The sequence below is a fragment of the Pseudophryne corroboree genome, chromosome 10 (genome assembly GCF_028390025.1).
Source record: "Pseudophryne corroboree isolate aPseCor3 chromosome 10, aPseCor3.hap2, whole genome shotgun sequence".
Taxonomy (NCBI): Eukaryota; Metazoa; Chordata; class Amphibia; order Anura; family Myobatrachidae; genus Pseudophryne; species Pseudophryne corroboree.
In genome coordinates this window covers 72,274,570-72,297,423 of record NC_086453.1, presented here as the reverse complement: position 1 = coordinate 72,297,423, position 22,854 = coordinate 72,274,570, and the positions used below count along the sequence as shown (strand labels likewise).

At 46.5% G+C, this 22,854-nt stretch overlaps 1 protein-coding gene across 1 annotated transcript in view; it reads left to right on the top strand.

Annotated features, from left to right (window-relative positions):
- The window catches only part of LOC134967027 (ly6/PLAUR domain-containing protein 5-like), a 60,962-nt gene that overhangs the window by 12,399 nt on the left and 25,709 nt on the right, over window positions 1-22,854 (top strand). The window contains exons 2-3 of the mRNA XM_063944019.1: window positions 1,042-1,221; window positions 11,563-11,706. Coding sequence (XP_063800089.1) covers window positions 1,042-1,221; window positions 11,563-11,706 — 324 coding nt within the window. The remainder of the gene's footprint in view (window positions 1-1,041; window positions 1,222-11,562; window positions 11,707-22,854) is intronic.

Here is a 22,854-nt window from a genome sequence, read left to right as displayed (position 1 = left end):
TAAAAAGTGCACGCTGTCTGCCGTTATGTGTAACGAGGGCACGCTGTCTGCCGCCATGTGTAACGAGGGCACGCTGTCTGCCATTGTGTAAAAAGTGTATGCTGTCTGCCGCTATGTGTAACGAGGGCACGCTGTCTGCCGTTATGTGTAAAAAGTGCACGCTGTCTGCCGTTATGTGTAAAAAGGGGAATCTGTTCGCTGTAAGGAGTAAAAGGGTCTCTACCTGGTGTAGTGGTGCTACTGTGCGGCGTAATTTGAAGAATGGAGACTACTGTGCACCGTTTTATGAATTGGTATTATTTTGTGGACACACCCCTTCCCCACGAAGCCACGCCACTATGTATTTTTGCGCCTACGGCGCGCACTGCCCATGGGGTGGACTTGGATGGGATGGGGGGGGGGCCCAAAGCATTTTGTTGCACCTGGGCCCACCGCTTGCTTGTTCCGCCACTGCTCCCAGAGGGCGGCGGCTTAGCGTGTGCAATGCTGCTAAAAGCAGCTTGCGAGCGAACAACTCGGAATGAGGGCCAATGTACACAAACTTTGTTTAATACACAAAGTTATTAATAATATTGTATTAAATGACCTTCAGGCTGTGTGTATAAGGTGTATATGAAATATAAATTAATTGTGTGCTTAGATTTAGGTCCCATCACCATATCTCATTATGGTATCTAAAATCTCCAAAATACGGAAAAATCCCATATCCAAAATACCTCTGGTCCCAAGCATTTTGGATAAGGGATACTCAACCTGTAAACTGCTCCAAATGCCCTTTAATACAGTCATATGATACTAAAATAATGTGAAAAGGGTGTGAAAACAGAAAACACCCTTTTTCACATTATTTTAGTAAAAATAATGTTAATAAATAGGCCCCTTGGAATACAAATCAAACACCAAAGTAATGGAAAGTTAGATTCATTTATGTTAAAGGATGAATAATTTGCAATTAATTCTGTAGCAATAAAACTTTAAATCACTGGTCAAGACTAATTCCAAGAAATGACTTCATTGTATGTTATATGTGTCTCCCTACAGGTACTCGGACAGAGACCTGGAGACTGAAGGGTTGTGGAATAAGTTCTTCATCATCTATGAACCATTCTTTTAATGTCAGTATCGAGGGATTGATTGTTGGAGCCCATAAAGTTGAATGTAACTCATCAAAGTGTAATGCTAATATCTCTGACGTCATCGCAACACCTACCCAACCACCAGGTTAGACAAAGCATCAACAGAAAATAAAAAATGGTGTATACAAAAGAATTGCATAGTGATGCTGTAACATTTCTGTGAAGTCACTGATTTAAATGAATGAATAACCTGTTTGCAGAACATTATTTCTAAAAGATGTCAAATATTCTTATCTAATTAGCAAAATTTCTTTGCACTTTGGGCCTTATTCAGCCTCAGTTGCCATTTTGCAAAATCACAAATTGCCTGATTATCAGACGACTGCACATGTGCTGTGGATGCATTGCGCGTGTGCGGGCCGCAATTTGCGATTCATCTGCGGTCGCATCTTGCCGGGAAGCGATCACAGGCTGGTTGACAGGCGGCGGGCGTTCATGGGCATACACATGGTGTAGAAAATGCAGGGATGTCATGGCCGTTTCCGGGGCGTGCATCTGACGTCAGCTGCAATTGCTGCAATATGGCGCCCGGTGCGACTACATTCTCATTATTCTGAGTAGCCCAGGGTCATCCGCAACTGTCGATGATGCTCGATTTTTGCGATTAATTCTGCGGCTGCAATCGCAGAATTGCAAATGCATTGGTGGGCGACTTGTTCTGTGCTGGGCGTGCTGGGTGGCTCTTGCTGTGTGATTCTCGGCAGTTGCAGTTCTGTTACAATTGCAGAACTGCAACTGAAGCTGAATAAGGCCCTCTGTATATAAAACCAGAGGCGTCACTCACCTCTGTAACACACGGTGCGGCAGCAAGGAAAAAGAGGTGAGGCTTCATGGGAATGGGTGGGGCTTAAATAGAGGGGCGGGGCTTTGCGGGTGGCACCCATTTTTAGACCATTGAAGACACAAAAGGGGGCGGGTCTTTGCAGAGGGGGCGGGGCTTCACATCCCGACACTCAATTTTTTCCCCCCCTGGGGGGTGTGGGAGGTGGGGGCTGCCTCCCAGGGGTGATTTCCCTGCAGTGCTGGCTCCTTCACAGTGACAGGAGCTGAGTGCTGCAAATAATATAACAGTGCAGCACTCGGCTCCTGTCGGCATTTGGAGTCACCACTCGGCAGGTGACACCCGGGAGCGGGCCACACCCCCCTTGTGACGCCACTGTATAAAACATACTATATTCCAAGCCATATCTCATTCTTTCCTTGGATTACTGTCCCCCCTCCCTTGTCTGCTAATTTAATAATAATTGAGTTACTGTATCACTTTTTTGAAATGTAAGGGTCCGGCTTTCATTTAAGGAATAGCCATTAAGATGAGCACTCACCTGCAGTGAATATATTCAGCCATACCAGCATAAGTGCTTCACAAAGAAGTGATGATTAAGGGCCTAATTCAGAATGGATCACTGCTGCGGCAGCGATCACAGTCTGAATCTTTATGTGGAGTGCGCTCGCGCAAACGGCGCACTGCGTGTGCGCAACCCAGGAGCCCAGTAAGATGCTAACAGCATCTCTGGGCTGCGATCACCTCTGCCTGATTGACAGTCAGAGCCGGTCGGGGGGCAGGAGGGGGCATGCCAATGGCGTTAGAACGCCGTTGACGGGGTGCGGACCGGACAACGCAGGCGTGTCCGGACCATTGGGGGGGGGGGCACGGGGGCTGCGTGACATCACACGCAGTCGCTGCAACCTGGGATGAAGAGGGTCTATTGCCAGTGGGGGATGGAAAGTTATTTTATAATGGGGTCCTACGGACACGAGGTGGGAGGGGTAAGGGGGTGCAAAACACCGCCTAGATATATATATATTTGACATAAAATAGTTTATATATTATTAAAAATACTTTTTTACTTTTATAAGTAATAAAAAAGACAATTTCTGAGTGGTTTTGTGGGGGAAATTAAGCGGCGGTATTTGTACCACATCTGTCCCCCTAAATACACAATAGCTAGTTATCACCAGATACATGTATGGCTGCCACTAGTGACTCTCGGCAATAATCAGCAGTAGTGCTAGGATTTGATAAGTAGAATGAGCTAGGGCTTAATAAATAGCATTCCGGAATTTTCATGCAATATAAGGGAAAAAATATGCACCTCAGTTTTCACTTTTAGGGGCCTATTCATAATTTGAAAATATGAGGCGTGATAATTAAGTATTGAGTTCAATGAGTATATCTGAGGCATTCACCAAGCCTCACCAGCTTAATTATAACTTCCGAAAAGTTGCTCTTTGGAGACATACAGTATATATATATAAGACCCCTTGATGAAGTCCTAAGAGGACGAAACGCGTTGGGTGTTACGATATATATCCTCTCAAAAAAGCTAAGAACCATTTTTTCATACTTTTTTTATGTTGATCTTACTTCCAATTTTTTATTGTTAGGGATGTATTCTCCTGTCCTTTATTAATTGTATGCACTTTTTATACACCTTTTTAATTAGTTACATTGATTTCTCATTTAATTGCTGGCTCCTAGTATAGGGCCACTCGCTTTTATTTTTATGTTGGTGATAATTACAGTATATTAAATTTTTAATTTTTTATATAAAAAATTTTTTTTTACTGAGTCTCCGCCAAATTATAGGACACCATTGGTCGCTGAAAATTACCTTATTCCCTTCTATTTTTTACTCTGTACATGAAGCACTTTACCAACGCTTCTCTCTTTAAGGTATAGCGGACGCCCATATATATCTAAGGGAGTGTCTGAATAAGGGGAACTCTTTTATTCATACTACTCTGGTCTACATCCTAGTATAACTCGGTATCGCGGTTAAGCGCCGATAAGCTTTCCCCTATTGCAATATATATATATATATATATATATATATATATATGCAACAAGCAATGTATAGAGGCACTCCCAGACTGCAGAATTAGTGAATCAAATGCGGTGATTTATTCAACGTTTCGGGGTACTGCCCCCCGTCATCAGGACACACACACATCAATATCTGTGAAACAAACAGTGCTTAAATAGACACACTTACAGGTCTCCAGATTGTTCTGCTGCCTCCCAACGTGCGCTCCCGGCGTCCGTGTCCCGCTTCCGGTCCCGGATGTGACGTCCCATCCGGACGTGACGTCCGCCGGGTCACTACACCAGGGGCTGCCCAGGTTGCCATGGTGATGCTGCTGAAGCCGCAGCTGCACCATGGGCCCTGTAAATAAATAACAAAACAAACACCCCCAATTATAATAATAATACAGCCTAAAATCAATCATTGTGAATCCTATACATATGTTAATACTATACATATTGTGTGAACATATTAAAAAAACGAAGTGATGTTTGATCTTTGTGTAGACACACATTTCAGAGGCTCTATATCGTTTCGGGGTTTCCCCCGTCGTCAGGACAGCAAACAGGGGGAAACCCCGAAACGATGACTTGTGGATAAAATTTCTCTTTTTCACTATTTGTTGTCTCCGAGTGCCAAATACCTGTGGACTTTATGTTTTTTTCTGTTTGGGCACTGGAGCAGGCTGATTAGTTTATATGAGTGCCGGCTGCTGCTGCAATGCTATATATATAGTATATATCTCTTTTCAGCTTGTAATTGTCAACCGCAGCATTCTCTTCCTCCATCACCAGTCTTGATCTCTGCAGCCCTTCACTTCCGATCATGGACCCCACATCCCTCCACTACCGGTGATGGTTTTTGTAGCCCTCCACTATCAATATGTGACCCCATAGTGGTCAAAGTGCTAAATGTTTCCTACTGTCTGGGCTCCGGACTAAGGAGGGACTAAGTGAGTATTTGATAAGTCAGGAGCACTGGACAGGTGATCTGGGCACCACATGAAGTGAAAAGAGGGCACCGGGAGATGCTGCCAGCTCACACAGTACAAAGAGTTCCTGGACCCAGCAATACAGACCCTCCATCCCCACTGAGTATGTTATGAGCACAAGGCAGGGAGGACACAGCGTGGAGGGATCTAAAAAGATCCCTCTGCTGCACAAGTTGCCATGTAAACAGCCGCTTGTGAAGAGATTTGTGTGCTGTATGCCATCTCAGGTTGGTTCTCATTGCTCCCATACACCAATAGACTTTTATTCCAACCAGCCAACTACTGTAGTTAGATGACGGACAGATAGTGTAAGGCCAATTTAAGTACTATGCTGTATTGTCAGTGAAATATTTTGCATCAAACAAGATAAACTGAGACACATGGAAGCACTTGCTAGGATGGTGATAGACAAGACAGATTATAATACTGAAAATGGTGGTTATCATTGTTTCAGTGCAAGTACTGTAAATTAATACTATTTTCTTATTTAATGATAGTGGAGCTGTCCAAGGTGCTGTCTGATGTTTAAGTGGTAAAACAAAATCTTGTTTAGTGGACAAGATGGCCATATTATAATATTCAAGGGTGACAGCTGCTGAGTGACAAAAGGGAGTCACAATCTTGTAGAGGAAATATCACTGGTAAGTTGTACCAGATGCAGTGAATAGAAGCTGCCTACACCACCAAGCAAGATCAACATGAGAACTGGATCCAGAGGTGACATTGACATCATCTGAGGGGTGTAGTATGGCTGACCGCCGGTCAGCATACCGGCGCCGGGATCCCGGCGGGGAGGGGCGAGTGCAGCAAGCCTCTTGCGGGCTCGGTGGCTTTCTATTCCCACTTTATGGGTGTCGTGGACACCCACGAGTGAAAATAGTCCCTGTTGGTCGGCATGCCGACCATCGGGATAGTGAGGGGTTCGGGATGCCGGAGGAGGTCATGTGACCATCGGTCTCCCAACCGCCGGTCACATGATTACCACCCCATCTGAGCTTACAAATCTCACTATAGATTGCCTTGCTAAAGTCAAATTAACCAGTGAGGTCTGATGAGAATATATACTAGATGCTTAATTGGGAAAAAGTAGGATGCAATAGAGAAACTGGATGTACAGTATATCTTATTCAAGTTATCAATTAACTAAAGAGAATGCTGAAGGATACAGAGCCTGATTCTGAGTCCAATGGATCTCCATGCATGGGATCAAACAGCGATTTCTACATACAGCTCATGCGCCGATATGAATGTATGCATTTTTGCATGTCTCCGACCTATTCTGAATTGGACAAGTGCAAGGAACCAACCTGTCTAGTTTGGTTGTAATGAGAGCGTCGTGGGTAAATATGTTAAGCTCCATGCAGTCCTAAGTGGTGCATACTGGGAAGGGAAGCCTGTTTCTAAGGATCTCTTGCACCAGCATGGGGCTAATGCAATATTAATAGTGATGGGTGGCATAAAATCAATGGGCAGCATGGCTTTCTACTTGCACATGCATGAACCTCTGCATTGGCCCTCTGGATTCTCACATCAGCATATGGTATTTAATCAGGCTTCCACAGCTGCCCACAACTATATACAGCTTGCTTGTGACTCAGAATCAGCCCACTATGAGCAGATTATGGGACTGAAAACTTATTTACTGAGCCGAAAAGGAATCCTATAAAGGAACAGAGTTGTGTTTCAGACGACAATACCATAAAACCTCAAGGAGAATATGATGCACTGAAAACAGAAAGAGAGAAGGTTCTATTTGTACTATTGTTAAAAAAATCAGGACCATCATGACGGGTTGGGTATGCGTGACTGGCGGGCTCAGCATACCTCCGCCGGGATCCCAGCAGTGGAATGCCGGTGGAGGGTGTGTGTGTGAGCGCAACAAGCCCGTTGTTAACTCGCTGCGCATGCCACGCCATTGAAAGACTTAGAAGTTTTTAGTAATTTTATCTGGCCAATAATTACTTTATCTTTGGGGAAAAAATATGAAAAATTATGGAAATTGCGGTACAAGGTATGGGACAGGTATATTGGGGTGATTTATGAGTAGGATAAGTGTTTCAGACTTGCAGGTGGGAATTATCTTTTTTTTTTTAAGATTTTTGAAAGTGACTTAAATATACTGTATACTTATACCCATATTTATGTAAACCTAATTTAATTTGAGCACTTATTTTGCTGACAAACACTAGCTTTCTATAATTTTTACACTTTTTTTGTAAAGTGCATATAACAGCCATTTGACACAATCAGGGGCAGCGACCACTCTGTCAGGCCCTGGTAATGAGAGGGGGCGTGGCCAACATGGGAGGTGTGGCCACACACCCCTTGTTCAAAAATAATAAAAAGTATATAATATGTGCACCGCTAAGTGGCCGCGGCCTCCTCACAAGGGGCACCGGTGACGGCTACCATGAGCGGCACAGGTACAATCATACCCCCCATCCCACCCACACATACAGCCTTGGACTGGCACACAGGGGTACAGGGGAAACCACAGGTGGGCCCTCCTGCCTGTGGGCCCACCTCCTGCTCTAAGGATCAGGTTCCAGCCTGTGCACTTGAATTATACATTATACATATGTAACCTTATACTGGACTATGGTGTATTTTCTACAGTGCATTGCTGTTATTAATCTGTTATTAATCTGGTACATTATCATGCATGCAGCAGATGAATTTACTGTACATATTTATGAAGAGGCCCAGATGTTGCACTCTCTAATGGTTAGTCAAACCAATGAGGTGGCAGCCCACACCCCCTCTGCAGACTGGCCACACCCCTAAACATGGTCCCCTACCACTGCATTTCCCAGGTGGGCCCTACATGCCCCAGTCCGACACTGCACACATAACACGCAGGGAGAGAGGACTGACTGCCTCAGGGTAGACAGATGGACAGATGGCGGAGGGAGCGGGACCCAGGATCTTTCAACAGCCCGGGTAAAGAGTACGTGCTCCCCCCGTCTCTCTACACCACTGAACACAATTTAAGTACCCCAAATATTTTTATTTAGACCACTAATAGACTTCTGTACTTTTTTTTCTATATTAGTTTAGCATTTTTTAGGGTATAGACAACTAGAGCCCTTGACCACCCCCCTCCCCCCCCCGCAAGGAAGACCAGTCTATATCATACCCTTTTCACATCGCACAAATAACCCGGTATCGATACGGCATATTGCCGTGTCGACACGGGTCAGTGTGCGATGTGAAAGCACTTTCGGCGAATTAGCAGGTCGCCTGACCCGGTAATTCAACCCGGTATAAAAGAAGGATTATACCCGGGTTGAATACCGGGTCAGGCGCAGTGTGAATGGGAGCCGCGTCGATGCGACACGGTTCTCATTCACAGCATAGGGAGAGGCGGCGCAAGAGATGAGCTCATCTCCCAGCGCCGCCTCCACCCCCGCCCCTGCTGCGCCCCCCCCCCCGCTGCTATGGCAACCGACCCGGTATATTGCCGGGTCGGAAAGCCATCAAAGGAGACCAAATGCCGGATCCCACCCGGTAAGGACACGTTTCTCTTAGCGGGTGGGATCCGGCATTTGCGATGTGAAAGCGGTATCAGTGTATTGGGAAAAGAGCACAGCTCCAATCAGCAGCCCAATAGATAATACTGACATTCATTCAATCTCTGACTGTCTAGAAGATTATATTAGCTTGTGTTCATTCAAGCACTCACCCATCATTGTCTGCAAGGTACAGAGATCATTTTATGGACTCTATCAGGAAGAGCATTGATCTCTAAGATGAAAAAACTATTGTGAGAGGAAAAGTTCACATCAACCTAAGCTGATCCAGGATTAATGTAATTACAATAATAGGGGGTAGTTCAGCTGCTATGGACCGTTTAGTTGTCAGAGCCTGACTTGTGTCAATTGTATATGTGATCTCTATAGCAATGGGTGATACATGGGGGAATTTACAAAATTTTGATATGAATAAACAATTTCTAGTTGTGCCCCTGACTCCAAATGTTCGTCATTGTTTATCTATGTAGCCAAATTGATTATGACTCAACACAGTGACAAAAAAAATAAGATACGTTAAGTAACATTCTCAAATGCCCCCTCCCCCCCCCCCCCCCACCTATGGAAGACCACCCCCATGATGAGCTGCTCTTGGTCTCTTACTGACTACCATGACACTAGAGGGCTCAGCAAACCCACATCGGTTGTGTTTCATTATTTCATTTGCATATCGTGTGTGAAGCTTTTTATTTTTTATTTCAGCCTCTTATAAGGCTGCATTATACAGTATATTGGTCAGTACAAGGCTGCAGATGGATCACGGGGATGCACCTATCAGACTGCGCCGGAGTGCAGAAGCTCTCGTATAGCAATACCACTGCATGCATCTCGTAGATACTATTATCTTTCTTTTACATTTGAAAAGTAGTTTTTTTCATCTAAAGCTATTTTTATTCTTAATTGTCACATTTTTTACTCCACATAGTAATTTTACCATTATATTACAAATATATATACAGGTTGAGTATCCCTTATCCAAAACGCTTGGGACCAGAAGTATTTTGGATATCGGATTTTTCCATATTTTGGAATAATTGCATACCATGAGATATCATGGCTATGGGACCCACGTCTAAGCACAGAATGCATTTATGTCTCATATACACCTTATACACACAGCCTGAAGGTCATTTAATACAATATTTTTAATAACTTTGTGTATTAAACAAAGTTTGTGTACATTGAGCCATCAGAAAACAAAGGTTTCACTAACTAACTTTCCTCCAAAAATTCCGTATTTCTGAATATTCCGTATTTCTGAATATTTGGATATGGGATACTCAACCTGTATATACAGTATATCACAGTTATCAAACTCTGTATTAAATTCTGCAAACAGGATAATTTGTTTATTTTAGTGACACTAGATTTGAGAAGGACATTCACAAAAAAATTCATTTCCTTATTATTATTATTATTACTACTACTACTACTTAATCGCAGTTAATGGATTCGCCGGGAGGTATCCAATTAACCCCGATACTCAGCATTGGAGATTATGCTTCATGTGACTCAAGCACGCAAAGCGTAATCCCAGATAACCAGCCCTCAGAGCAGTGATAACACATGGGATCGGGAACATCTCGGATCCCATATGTTATCACCTGAAAATGGGTAATTTTTTTGGCTGAAAAAACTGGCTATAGTTGGATAGCCTAATAGTGACAATCAGGCTAAAATCGTGATGATTGCCTGTTTTTTTCTGATGAAAAAGTAGCGCAGTTGATTGGATAACTCCCCTGCGTTGGAAGGAAAAAAGAACATAGCAAGTAACCTTGCACCTTGACAAAACCATGCTGCACCATAGGTGAGGGAGATGTAACATGTGCAGAGAGATGCAGATGTGGTGGGGGCGTTCCCAAATGCTGTTATAATTTGCGTGTAAAAATAAAGCTGCCAATCATTTGTGTGCTACATGCAAAATCAGCCAGTGTTTACCCTGCATGCAAATATAATAAACTTATTCGCACCCCTGCATTCATTTTCTAGATGGTTTGTTCCAGGTGCAAAGTTACTTTCTTTTAATCTTTTCTCCCAAGTCAGAAGCATCCAAAAGTTATAGATAAGAAAAACAATCATAAAACATATATCAGTTTGCTAAATGACTATGGGGGTAATTCAGACCTGATTGCTGTGCTGCAAATTACACAGTCCTGCGATCAGATAGTCGTCGCCCAGGGGCAGTGAAAATTCACCCCGTGCAAGTGTGCGATTGCATGTGTACGCTGTGTGAAATTTCCCCTCAGTCAGCGGACAGCTGCAAAACCGTTCGCATCACACTCACAATCCAATGGAGCCGATTCAGACCTGAACGCTGCTGTGCGTTTTCACTAAACTGCGCATGCATGTGCACCGCAATGGGCAAACGCGACGGTCCGCAGTGACGGGGATCGCTGGTCAGCGTCGGGATGGTGCGACAAATTCGAACGCACCATTGAATACAAGAAGATTGACAGGAAGAGGGCGTTTGTGGGTGCCAACTGTTTGTGGGTGGCAAGAAGTGTCCGGGAAAACGCAAGAGGGACCAGGCATTTGGAGGAAGGGTTTCTGAGGTCAGCTCCAGCCCTGATCATCGCAGCGGCTGAGTAAGTCCTGGGCTGCACAGAGAGACTGTACAAAATTAGTTTGTGCAGCTCTCCAACACTTCCGATCGCACCCTTGCACAGCGATTTCCCCCTCCCCCTGTAGGCGACGACTACCTGATCGCAAAGATGCAAAAAACGCACCCTAGCGTTCAGGTCTGAATTACCCCCAATGTTTTTTCCATTCTGTGCAGTGTGTGCAGTCTGTTCGTAGCTCAATACTTACTCCTCCAGTGTGAAGAAATCAGGATGATCAGGGCCGGAGCTGACGTCACACACCCTCCAATAAAATGCTTGGGAACGCCTGCGTTGTTCCGGACACACCCAGTAAATGGCCAGTTAACACCCACAAACAGCCTCTTCCTGTCAATCACCATGCGTATGCCGTGCAAATTAAATTTTTGCACTGAATCATCGCTGCTGTCCATTGCGCACGCACATTGTGATGCATACTACGCATGCGCAGTAGTTCGATAATCGGCCGCTGTGCTTGACATGATCATCTGTAATCCCCTCCAGGCCTGAACAGCTCAGGAAATGACCTGATGTGTTACTCCTGCTTCAGCACCAATGCAGCACAATGCTCTGAAGAAGTAGCGGAAAAGGTGAGTTGTCCAGAAAACTCTATTACCTGTTATGAAGCAAGTGGCAGTATGAGTATAGGTAAGTTACACTTTTCTATCCACCTATTTATCTTTGAATGAGTCTGCAGGCGATGACAATGATTCAGCTGCACAGATGCATACAGGGGAAGGAGTTTGTAAGTTTACACACAGCCTAGAGACAGCTGACTGCCAGTAGACCCTCCTGCATCCGCTTTCGCGTGCAACCTAATACCAGGCCATTTATGTGTTGTGGAGGTGTGGGGTATGGTGCCAGGGGCGTAAGTTTATAGTAGACGCCCGGAGGTGTAATAGATGATGGTGCCCCCCCCCCCCCAACACAGCCACATATACACACACATGTATACAAAGACACGTACAGCATCCATATATACACACAGCCCACAGCCATACACACACGCACACACACATAAATACATAGACACATAAACACACATACACACCCCAATCACATATATACATATACCCACACAGCCACATATGTACTGTACAAATGCGCACGCACACACACACACACACACGCACACACACATACATTTACATGCACACAGCCATTGTCCCGACCCACCAGTCGTCAGTCCCTTCTTCTCACCAGTTTCTCCCCACATTGCAGTAGCTCCTGGACAGTGGAGGGGAGTTAGCTGGTTCCGTGGAAGGTAGCCGGACAGCCGCGGTGTCAGCGGGAACCTGTGTGTCTGCGGGAGGGAACCGGGCAGCCGCGGTGTCAGCGGGAGCCTGTGTGTCTGCGGGAGGGAGCCGGGCAGCCGCGGTGTCAGCGGGAGCCTGTGTGTCTGCGGAAGCAAGCCGGGCAGCCGCGGTGTCGGGACGGGAGCTGGAGTGTCAGTGGGTGGGAGCCGGCCAGCCGCGGTATCGGGGTGGGAGCCAGGCAGCATGGGAGTCAGCAGGAGAGAGCCCATCAGCACGCAGCTGAGGTGTCGGTCGGGACGGGCGCTAGCAAACCCCACATCCCCTTTGCTCATACAGTGGAAGTTGCTGGTGCACAGTGATGGAAGTGCACCACAGGCAATGGAGAAGGTGTCCCCTTCACCGCTGGAGCCCGGCGGCAACCGACTCCATTGCCTCCGGTACTTCTGCCACTGTATGGTGCCCCTGACTGGCTTAGCTGAATGGCTTTAGTGTGGCATACCCTTACACTCTAATAACACTTATCACATACTGATTTCTTTACCACTGTTTCTTATTTTAATTAAATCTCATTTTTGTATCACTTTCTCTATTGCTTCGGCTTCTTAACACTAATCTATTAACATTATAGTTTTTTCACTGGTATGCTGACCTGGGCCTTCTGGCTTATGCTGATTTTTGGGGTGGCACACCCTGTATCAGGTTCTGTCTAGTTTGTGTTCCCGGAGGGGGCGCTAGTGGGTCAGTGGAGATAGGATGGAGAAAACGAGGAGGCCGGATAGGATTCCTGCGCATGTGCGCTAAGTTGTTTATTAAACAGTTTTAACAGGTAGTATGGCAGCAGGAATACTTGATGGTAACATAGGAGATGCAATAATGAATGAGTAGTAAAGAAGTTGAAAATCTTATGGCATAGTCTGTATGGTACTGTATGTAACAATCGATCAGGGGGATCGATGTATCGGTGTGGAAACTGATGGTTCCTGGATCATGGAACACAGCAGGAATGATGGTGAGAATAGCAAGCCAGGTAACAGTTGCAGGAGACAAGTGTTGAAATCCTCAGTGCAGGTTGAATAACACTGGCAGCTTGCAGGCTGATGAACAGGTGTAGATAGCGAGATGCACCTGGAGGAAAGTTTCTACTGCAGAGGGCTGCAGCACACTGTAGCTGGTAAAGGTATGAAGCTTGATCACAGGTACCCGGGTTGCTGGTGCTTGTAGTTCCACAGCAGTACAGGACCAGACTGGAATGTAGAGTAGACTCACAGAGGAACTGAAGAGGCTTAATCACAAGCACCCAGGTTGCTGGTGCTTGTGGTTCCACGGCAATGCAGGATCAGACTGGAAGGCAGAGTAGGAACTCAGAGGAACTGGAGAACGGAGCCAGTGACACAGGTCAGAGGAATGACACGAAGTCTAAGGCAAGGACTGACTCACCCTGCTGCTCCTGATATACCCCCGGTCTGCAGGTATTGGCTGGGAGTGAATGGAGAGGTGCGGCAAAGCTCCGGATTGGCCGATGCGAAGGAGCTGATGGGAACTGTCATGGCGGCGCCCATGCCGCGGCCCGGCTGGAACGCGGCGTGCATGCACGCCTGCTGACAACAGGAGTGTCCTTAGGCCCAGGATGACATTTAGCGACAAGGTGACCAGTGGCAGCGAGACATAGGAGCCCCAGACGGAGACCGCACCGGCGGACAGATGCAGCTGCAGTAAGTTGATTCCTGACACCCTGCACCTAGATATAGCGCTAGGGACCCCCAATATATACAGAGAGGCCCTGACACGGCTTGGGGGCTTATACATACATTTGCGCAGATATATGTAACCAAGGGGGTCATTCCGAGTTGTTTGCTCGCTAGCAGATTTTAGCAGCATTGCACACGCTAGGCCACCGCCCTCTGTGAGTGTATCTTAGTTTAGCAGAATAGCGAACGAAAGATTAGCAGAATTGCGAATAGAAATTTCTTAGCAGTTTCTGAGTAGCTCCAGACCTACTCACAGATTGCGATCAGCTCAGGCCGTTTCGTTCCTGGTTTGACGTCACACACACGCCCAGCATTCGGCCAGCCACTCCCTCGTTTCTCCAGACACTCCGGCGTTTTTCCCTGACACGCCTGTGTTTTTCCGCACACTCCCAGAAAACTGCCAGTTTCCGCCCAGAAACACCCACTTTCTATCAATCACACTCCGATCACTTCAACGATGAAAAATCGTTGTTCGGACGTGAGTAAATCTACTAAATTTTGTGCTAAAATACTAACCGCATGCGCACTGCGTACCATGCGCATTTTTGCCTTTATCGCTCCGTTGCGAAAATCGGCAACGAGCGAACAACTCGGAAAGACCCCCCAAGATCTCTGAATTCTAAGATATTGTATGGGATTTAAATCTGCTTACTGCTATCATTCAGGGTGCTGGGGGAAACAAAATGTGTTTTTTTCCTGCTTAGAAATACCCCTCCCTTTCAAGCACCTGAATGCTATCACTAAGCTAATTGAGCATCTGCCACTATATATGTCCTTTATGTGTAATACCTACGGTGGAGTTTAAAGCCAGAGTCAAACTAATTTTGATTAGGGGCAACATTTTTTAGATTTAGGGGTCTGTTTACCAAGCCTTGGGGGTATATGCAATTAGCGGCGAATCGCAGCAAATTATCGCCATTTTTTAATTCGACACAATTCGACAGGTGAATTTCGGCAGGTGGCTGCCGGAATTCACCATATTCAATGAAAAACGGATTCGACAGTCCCGCGGGCGAATAACGGCCGATTTGCCGGATTTTGCCGCGATTTAAAAAAACGGGGAAAAATGGGAAAAACCCAGAAAAAAATGGCGTGGGGTCCCCCCTCCAAAGCATAACCAGCCTCGGGCTCTTCGAGCCGGTCCTGGTTTTAAAAATCCAGGGAAAAAATTGACAGGGGATCCCCCGTATTTTTAAAACCAGCACCGGGCTCTGCGCCTGGTGCTGGTGCAAAAAATACGGGGGACAAAAAGAGTAGGGGTCCCCCATATTTTTTACACCAGCATCGGGCTCCGCTAGCTGGACAGATAATGCCACAGCCGGGGGTCACTTTTATACAGTGCCCTGCGGCCGTGGCATTAAATATCCAACTAGTCACCCCTGGCCGGGGTACCCTGGGGGAGTGGGGACCCCTTTAATCAAGGGGTCCCCCCCCAGCCACCCAAGGGCCAGGGGTGAAGCCCGAGGCTGACCCCCCCATCCAAGGGCTGCGGATGGGGGGCTGATAGCCTTGAGAATAATGACTGAATATTGTTTTTTCCAGTAGTACTACAAGTCCCAGCAAGCCTCCCCCGCAAGCTGGTAATTGGAGAACCACAAGTACCAGCATGCGGGAGAAAAACGGGCCCGCTGGTACCTGTAGTACTACTGGGAAAAAAATACCCAAATAAAAACAGGACACAGACACAGTGACAAGTACAACTTTATTACACACTGCCGACACACACATACTTACCTATGTCGACACGCCGACTGCCACAGTCTCCGACGATCCAAGGGTACCTGTGAAATAAATTATACTCACCTGCCAGTGTCCAGAGATAAATCCACGTCCAGAGTATAATCCACGTACTTGCCAAAAAAAAACCAAAACGAACACCCGACCATGCCGGACTGAAAGGGGTCCCATGTTGACACATGAGACCCCTTTCCCCGAATGTGCCGGGACCCCACGTGACTCCTGTCACTGAGGTCCCTTCAGCCAATCAGGAAGCGCTACTACGTGGCGCTCACCTGATTGGCTGTGCGCTGTCTGAGCTCAGACAGCGCATCGCACAGCTCCCTCCATTACTTTCAATGGTGGGAACTTTGCCGTCAGCGGGGGGGGTAACCCGCGGTCAGCCGCTGACCGGCGGGTGACCCCACCGCTAACCGCAAAGTTCCCACCATTGAATATAATGGAGGGAGCTGTGCGATGCGCTGTCTGAGCTCAGACGCGCAGAGCCAATCAGCAGAGTGCAAGGACGTTGCACTCGCTGATTGGCTGAAGAGACCTTTCAGTGACAGCTGTCACGGAGAGGTCTCTGCATTCGGGGAAAGGGGTCTCATGTGTCAACATGGGACCCCTTTCAGTCCGTTGGTCGGGTGTTCGTTTTTTTTTTTTTGCCAAGTACGTGGATTATACTCTGGACGTGGATTTATCTCTGGACCCTGGATCAGGTGAGTATAATTATCTTTTATTTTCAGGTATCCGTGGATTCTACTTGGAGAAGAGGACCGACTGCTTCGTGTCAACATAGGTAAGTATGTATGTGTCGGCAGGTGTGCAATAAAGTTTTACTATCAAGGTGTGTGTCTCCTGTTTTTATTTGGGTATTTTTTTCCCAGTAGTACTACAGGTACCAGCGGGCCCGTTTTTCTCCCGCATGCTGGTACTTGTGGTTCTCCAAGTGCCAGCTTGCGGGGGAGGCTTGCTGGGACTTGTAGTACTACTGGGAAAAACAATATTCAGGTCATTATTCTCAAGGCTATCAGCCCCCCATCCGCAGCCCTTGGATGGGGGGGACAGCCTCGGGCTTCACCCCTGGCCCTTGGGTGGCTGGGGGGGACCCCTTGATTGAAGGTGTCCTCACTCCCCCAGGGTACCCCGGCCAGGGGTGACTAGTTGGATATTTAATGCCACGGCCGCTTGGCACTGTATAAAAGTGACCCCCGGCTGTGGCATTATCTGTCCAGCTAGTGGAGCCCGATGCTGGTGTAAAAAATATGGGGGACCCCTACTCTTTTTGTCCCCCGTATTTTTTGCACCAGCACCAGGCGCAGAGCCCGGTGCTGGTTTTAAAAATACGGGGGATCCCCTGTCAATTTCCCCCCCCCGCATTTTTAGAACCAGGACCAGCTCGAAGAGCCCGAGGCTGGTTATGCTATGGAGGGGGGACCCCACGCCATTTTTTTTCTGAATTTTACCATTCCATCTACAAAAAAAAAATAAAAAAAAATATATATATATATATATTTTTTTTTATAAAAATATATAAAAAATACTTGTGCCTCCAAAAAAGACAAACCAAGTACCTGATCCATTCTAATTTAAATGGATATGCTATTATCAATAAAAAAAAACACAAAAAAAAATGTTTTAATTTTTTTTTATTAGTTTCACCCACCAAAGTGTGGCGGATTGAAAATGACGAATTTACTGTCTAAAAGCACTGTTGTCGAATTTCCAAACTTCAATTGAATACACTTTGGTCGAATTGCAGCACTTGTATCATTGCAGAAAAGTCGAATTTGACAAAAGTCGAATTTCAAAAAGTCGAATTTTGAAAGTCCGTTTTTTTGACGGAAAGCACTGAATTGCATTGACGATTTTTTTTTTTTGGCGAAAAATTCCCGAAATTCGACAATTTCGGGAATTCGACCGCAATTGCATATACCCCTTGGTTGGAGATAAAGTGGACAGAGATAAAGTCCCAGCCAATCAGCTCCTTACTACCTTGTCACAGGCTGGGTTTGAAAAATGACAGGATCTGGTTGGCTGGTACCTTATCTCTCTGTACTTTCTCCATCTAAGGCTTAGTAAATAGACCCCATAGTTCAGCAAAAGTAAACAATTTCAGTTGAGCCTGTATATAATAACTTTAAATAGACATAGATCACATTTACAGATAAGCCATTACTTTAGGTGCTGGGTGTTGGGTGGCAGGGGCAGATTGGGACCTGAAAGTGGCCCTGGAAAATTTTGTAGAAGTGGCCTCACATGGTCAGCGCCAGAGGTATACCGTTTAACCATGGCGGCAGCACCACCCCTCACATGTCACCAAACAAAACAGGCCCAGGGTGCACATCAGCCCACTGTGAATCTTCCCCGCTGGGGAGTATAGCCTAACTGACCCTGTTGGGAGGGGACGTAGTTATGTGACCGGCGGTAAGGAGACTGCTGGTCACAATACCGACCCCTGCATCCCGTACACTCGAAATCCCGACAGTTGGCATGACGACCAATAAGGACTATTCCCACTCTTGGGTGTCCACGACACCCATAGAGTGGGAATAGAACCTGTGGCGAATGCACAGAGCCACTGAGCCCACAAGGGGCTTGTTGCGCTCGCAACCCCCCTTTCATACCTTCCTCCTGCCGGCATTCTGCTGCCGGGATCCCATGGTAGGTATACTGACTGGGAGGTAATGAGTGGATCTCATCAGGAAAAATGTTGATAATGAAATAACAGAATCATAAACCATTTATCAATTACCTACAATAAAAATAGTAGAGAGAAGGACAATAAAAGGATATGGATTTATTTATAAAGCTGTAATGTGAAAAAAAAAATAGCTCTGAGGTGTAGAAGTAAACATATTAGTGATGTGCACCGGAAATTTTTCTGGTTTTGTGTTTTGGCTTTGGATTCGGTTCCGCGGCCGTGTTTTGGATTCGGACGCGTTTTGGCAAAACCTCCCTGAAAATTTTTTGTCGGATTCAGGTGTGTTTTTACAAAAACCCCTCAAAAACAGCTTAAATCATAGAATTTGGGGGTCATTTTGATCCCATAGTATTATTAACCTCAATAACCATAATTTCCACTCATTTCCAGTCTATTCTGAACACCTCACACCTCACAATATTATTTTTAGTCCTAAAATTTGCACCGAGGTCGCTGGATGGCTAAGCTAAGCGACCCAAGTGGCCGACACAAACACCTGGCCCATCTAGGAGTGGCACTGCAGTGTCAGACAGGATGGCAGATTTAAAAGATAGTCCCCAAACAGCACATGATGCAAAGAAAAAAAGAGGTGCACCAAGGTCGCTGGATGGTTAAGCTAAGCGACCCAAGTGGCTGACATAAACACCTGGCCCATCTAGGAGTGGCACTGCAGTTTTCTAGCGAGAGGATGAGTGCTTCCATCCTCATGTGAATCTGAACCACTAGCCATGAACATAGGCCAGGGCCTCAGCCGTTCCTTGCCACTCCGTGTCGTAAATGGCATATTGGCAAGTTTACGCTTCTCATCAGACGCTTTTAATTTTGATTATTGGGTCATTTTACTGAACTTTTGTAGTATACTTGATGACACAGAGGTAGAGCAATGGACTACTGTACCGTACTGCTATATATATACTGGTGGTCAGCAAAATTCTGCACTGTCCTCCTACAATATACTGCGCACAACTAAAATGCAGCACATATATGGATGCATAGTATACTTGACAACACAGAGATAGAGCAGTGGACTGCTGTACCGTACTGCTATATATATACTGGTGGCCAGCAAAATTCTGCACTGTCCTCCTACTATATACTAGAGATGAGCGCCGGAAATTTTTCGGGTTTTGTGTTTTGGTTTTGGGTTCGGTTCCGCGGCCGTGTTTTGGGTTCGACCGCGTTTTGGCAAAACCTCACCGAATTTTTTTTGTCGGATTCGGGTGTGTTTTGGATTCGGGTGTTTTTTTCAAAAAACCCTAAAAAACAGCTTAAATCATAGAATTTGGGGGTCATTTTGATCCCAAAGTATTATTAACCTCAAAAACCATAATTTACACTCATTTTCAGTCTATTCTGAATACCTCACACCTCACAATATTATTTTTAGTCCTAAAATTTGCACCGAGGTCGCTGTGTGAGTAAGATAAGCGACCCTAGTGGCCGACACAAACACCGGGCCCATCTAGGAGTGGCACTGCAGTGTCACGCAGGATGTCCCTTCCAAAAAACCCTCCCCAAACAGCACATGACGCAAAGAAAAAAAGAGGCGCAATGAGGTAGCTGTGTGAGTAAGATAAGCGACCCTAGTGGCCGACACAAACACCGGGCCCATCTAGGAGTGGCACTGCAGTGTCACGCAGGATGTCCCTTCCAAAAAACCCTCCCCAAACAGCACATGACGCAAAGAAAAAAAGAGGCGCAATGAGGTAGCTGACTGTGTGAGTAAGATAAGCGACCCTAGTGGCCGACACAAACACCGGGCCCATCTAGGAGTGGCACTGCAGTGTCACGCAGGATGGCCCTTCCAAAAAACCCTCCCCAAACAGCACATGACGCAAAGAAAAAAAGAGGCGCAATGAGGTAGCTGACTGTGTGAGTAAGATAAGCGACCCTAATGGCCGACACAAACACCGGGCCCATCTAGGAGTGTCACTGCAGTGTCACGCAGGATGGCCCTTCCAAAAAACCCTCCCCAAACAGCACATGACGCAAAGAAAAAAAGAGGCGCAATGAGGTAGCTGACTGTGTGAGTAAGATAAGCGACCCTAGTGGCCGACACAAACACCGGGCCCATCTAGGAGTGGCACTGCAGTGTCACGCAGGATGGCCCTTCCAAAAAACCCTCCCCAAACAGCACATGACGCAAAGAAAAAAAGAGGCGCAATGAGGTAGCTGACTGTGTGAGTAAGATAAGCGACCCTAGTGGCCGACACAAACACCGGGCCCATCTAGGAGTGGCACTGCAGTGTCACGCAGGATGGCCCTTCCAAAAAACCCTCCCCAAACAGCACATGACGCAAAGAAAAATAAAAGAAAAAAGAGGTGCAAGATGGAATTGTCCTTGGGCCCTCCCACCCACCCTTATGTTGTATAAACAGGACATGCACACTTTAACCAACCCATCATTTCAGTGACAGGGTCTGCCACACGACTGTGACTGATATGACGGGTTGGTTTGGACCCCCCCCAAAAAAGAAGCAATTAATCTCTCCTTGCACAAACTGGCTCTACAGAGGCAAGATGTCCACCTCATCATCATCCTCCGATATATCACCGTGTACATCCCCCTCCTCACAGATTATCAATTCGTCCTCACTGGAATCCACCATCTCAGCTCCCTGTGTACTTTGTGGAGGCAATTGCTGCTGGTCAATGTCTCCGCGGAGGAATTGATTATAATTCATTTTAATGAACATCATCTTCTCCACATTTTCTGGATGTAACCTCGTACGCCGATTGCTGACAAGGTGAGCGGCGGCACTAAACACTCTTTCGGAGTACACACTTGTGGGAGGGCAACTTAGGTAGAATAAAGCCAGTTTGTGCAAGGGCCTCCAAATTGCCTCTTTTTCCTGCCAGTATAAGTACGGACTGTGTGACGTGCCTACTTGGATGCGGTCACTCATATAATCCTCCACCATTCTTTCAATGTTGAGAGAATCATATGCAGTGACAGTAGACGACATGTCCGTAATCGTTGTCAGGTCCTTCAGTCCGGACCAGATGTCAGCATCAGCAGTCGCTCCAGACTGCCCTGCATCACCGCCAGCGGGTGGGCTCGGAATTCTGAGTCTTTTCCTCGCACCCCCAGTTGCGGGAGAATGTGAAGGAGGAGATGTTGACAGGTCGCGTTCCGCTTGACTTGACAATTTTGTCACCAGCAGGTCTTTCAACCCCAGCAGACTTGTGTCTGCCGGAAAGAGAGATCCAAGGTAGGTTTTAAATCTAGGATCGAGCACGGTGGCCAAAATGTAGTGCTCTGATTTCAACAGATTGACCACCCGTGAATCCTTGTTAAGCTTAATTAAGGGCTCCATCCACAAGTCCCACATGCCTAGCGGAATCGCTCCGTGTTAGCTCCTCCTTCAATGTCTCCAGCTTCTTCTGCAAAAGCCTGATGAGGGGAATGACCTGACTCAGGCTGGCAGTGTCTGAACTGACTTCACGTGTGGCAAGTTCAAAGGGCATCAGAACCTTGCACAACGTTGAAATCATTCTCCACTGCACTTGAGACAGGTGCATTCCACCTCCTATATCGTGCTCAATTGTATAGGCTTGAATGGCCTTTTGCTGCTCCTCCAACCTCTGAAGCATATAGAGGGTTGAATTCCACCTCGTTACCACTTCTTGCTTCAGATGATGGCAGGGCAGGTTCAGTAGTTTTTGGTGGTGCTCCAGTCTTCTGTACGTGGTGCCTGTACGCCGAAAGTGTCCCGCAATTCTTCTGGCCACCGACAGCATCTCTTGCACGCCCCTGTCGTTTTTTAAAAAATTCTGCACCACCAAATTCAAGGTATGTGCAAAACATGGGACGTGCTGGAATTTGCCCATATTTAATGCACACACAATATTGCTGGCGTTGTCCGATGCCACAAATCCAAGGGAGAGTCCAATTGGGGTAAGCCATTCTGCGATGATCTTCCTCAGTTGCCGTAAGAGGTTTTTAGCTGTGTGCGTATTCTGGAAAGCGGTGATACAAAGCGTAGCCTGCCTAGGAAAGAGTTGGCGTTTGCGAGATGCTGCTACTGGTGCCGCCGCTGCTGTTCTTGCGGCGGGAGTCCATACATCTACCCAGTGGGCTGTCACAGTCATATAGTCCTGACCCTGCCCTGCTCCACTTGTCCACATGTCCGTGGTTAAGTGGACATTGGGTACAACTGCATTTTTTAGGACACTGGTGAGTCTTTTTCTGACGTCCGTGTACATTCTCGGTATCGCCTGCCTACAGAAGTGGAACCTAGATGGTATTTGGTAACGGGTTCACACTGCCTCAATAAATTGTCTAGTTCCCTGTGAACTAACGGCGGATACCGGACGCACGTCTAACACCAACATAGTTGTCAAGGCCTCAGTTATCCGCTTTGCAGCA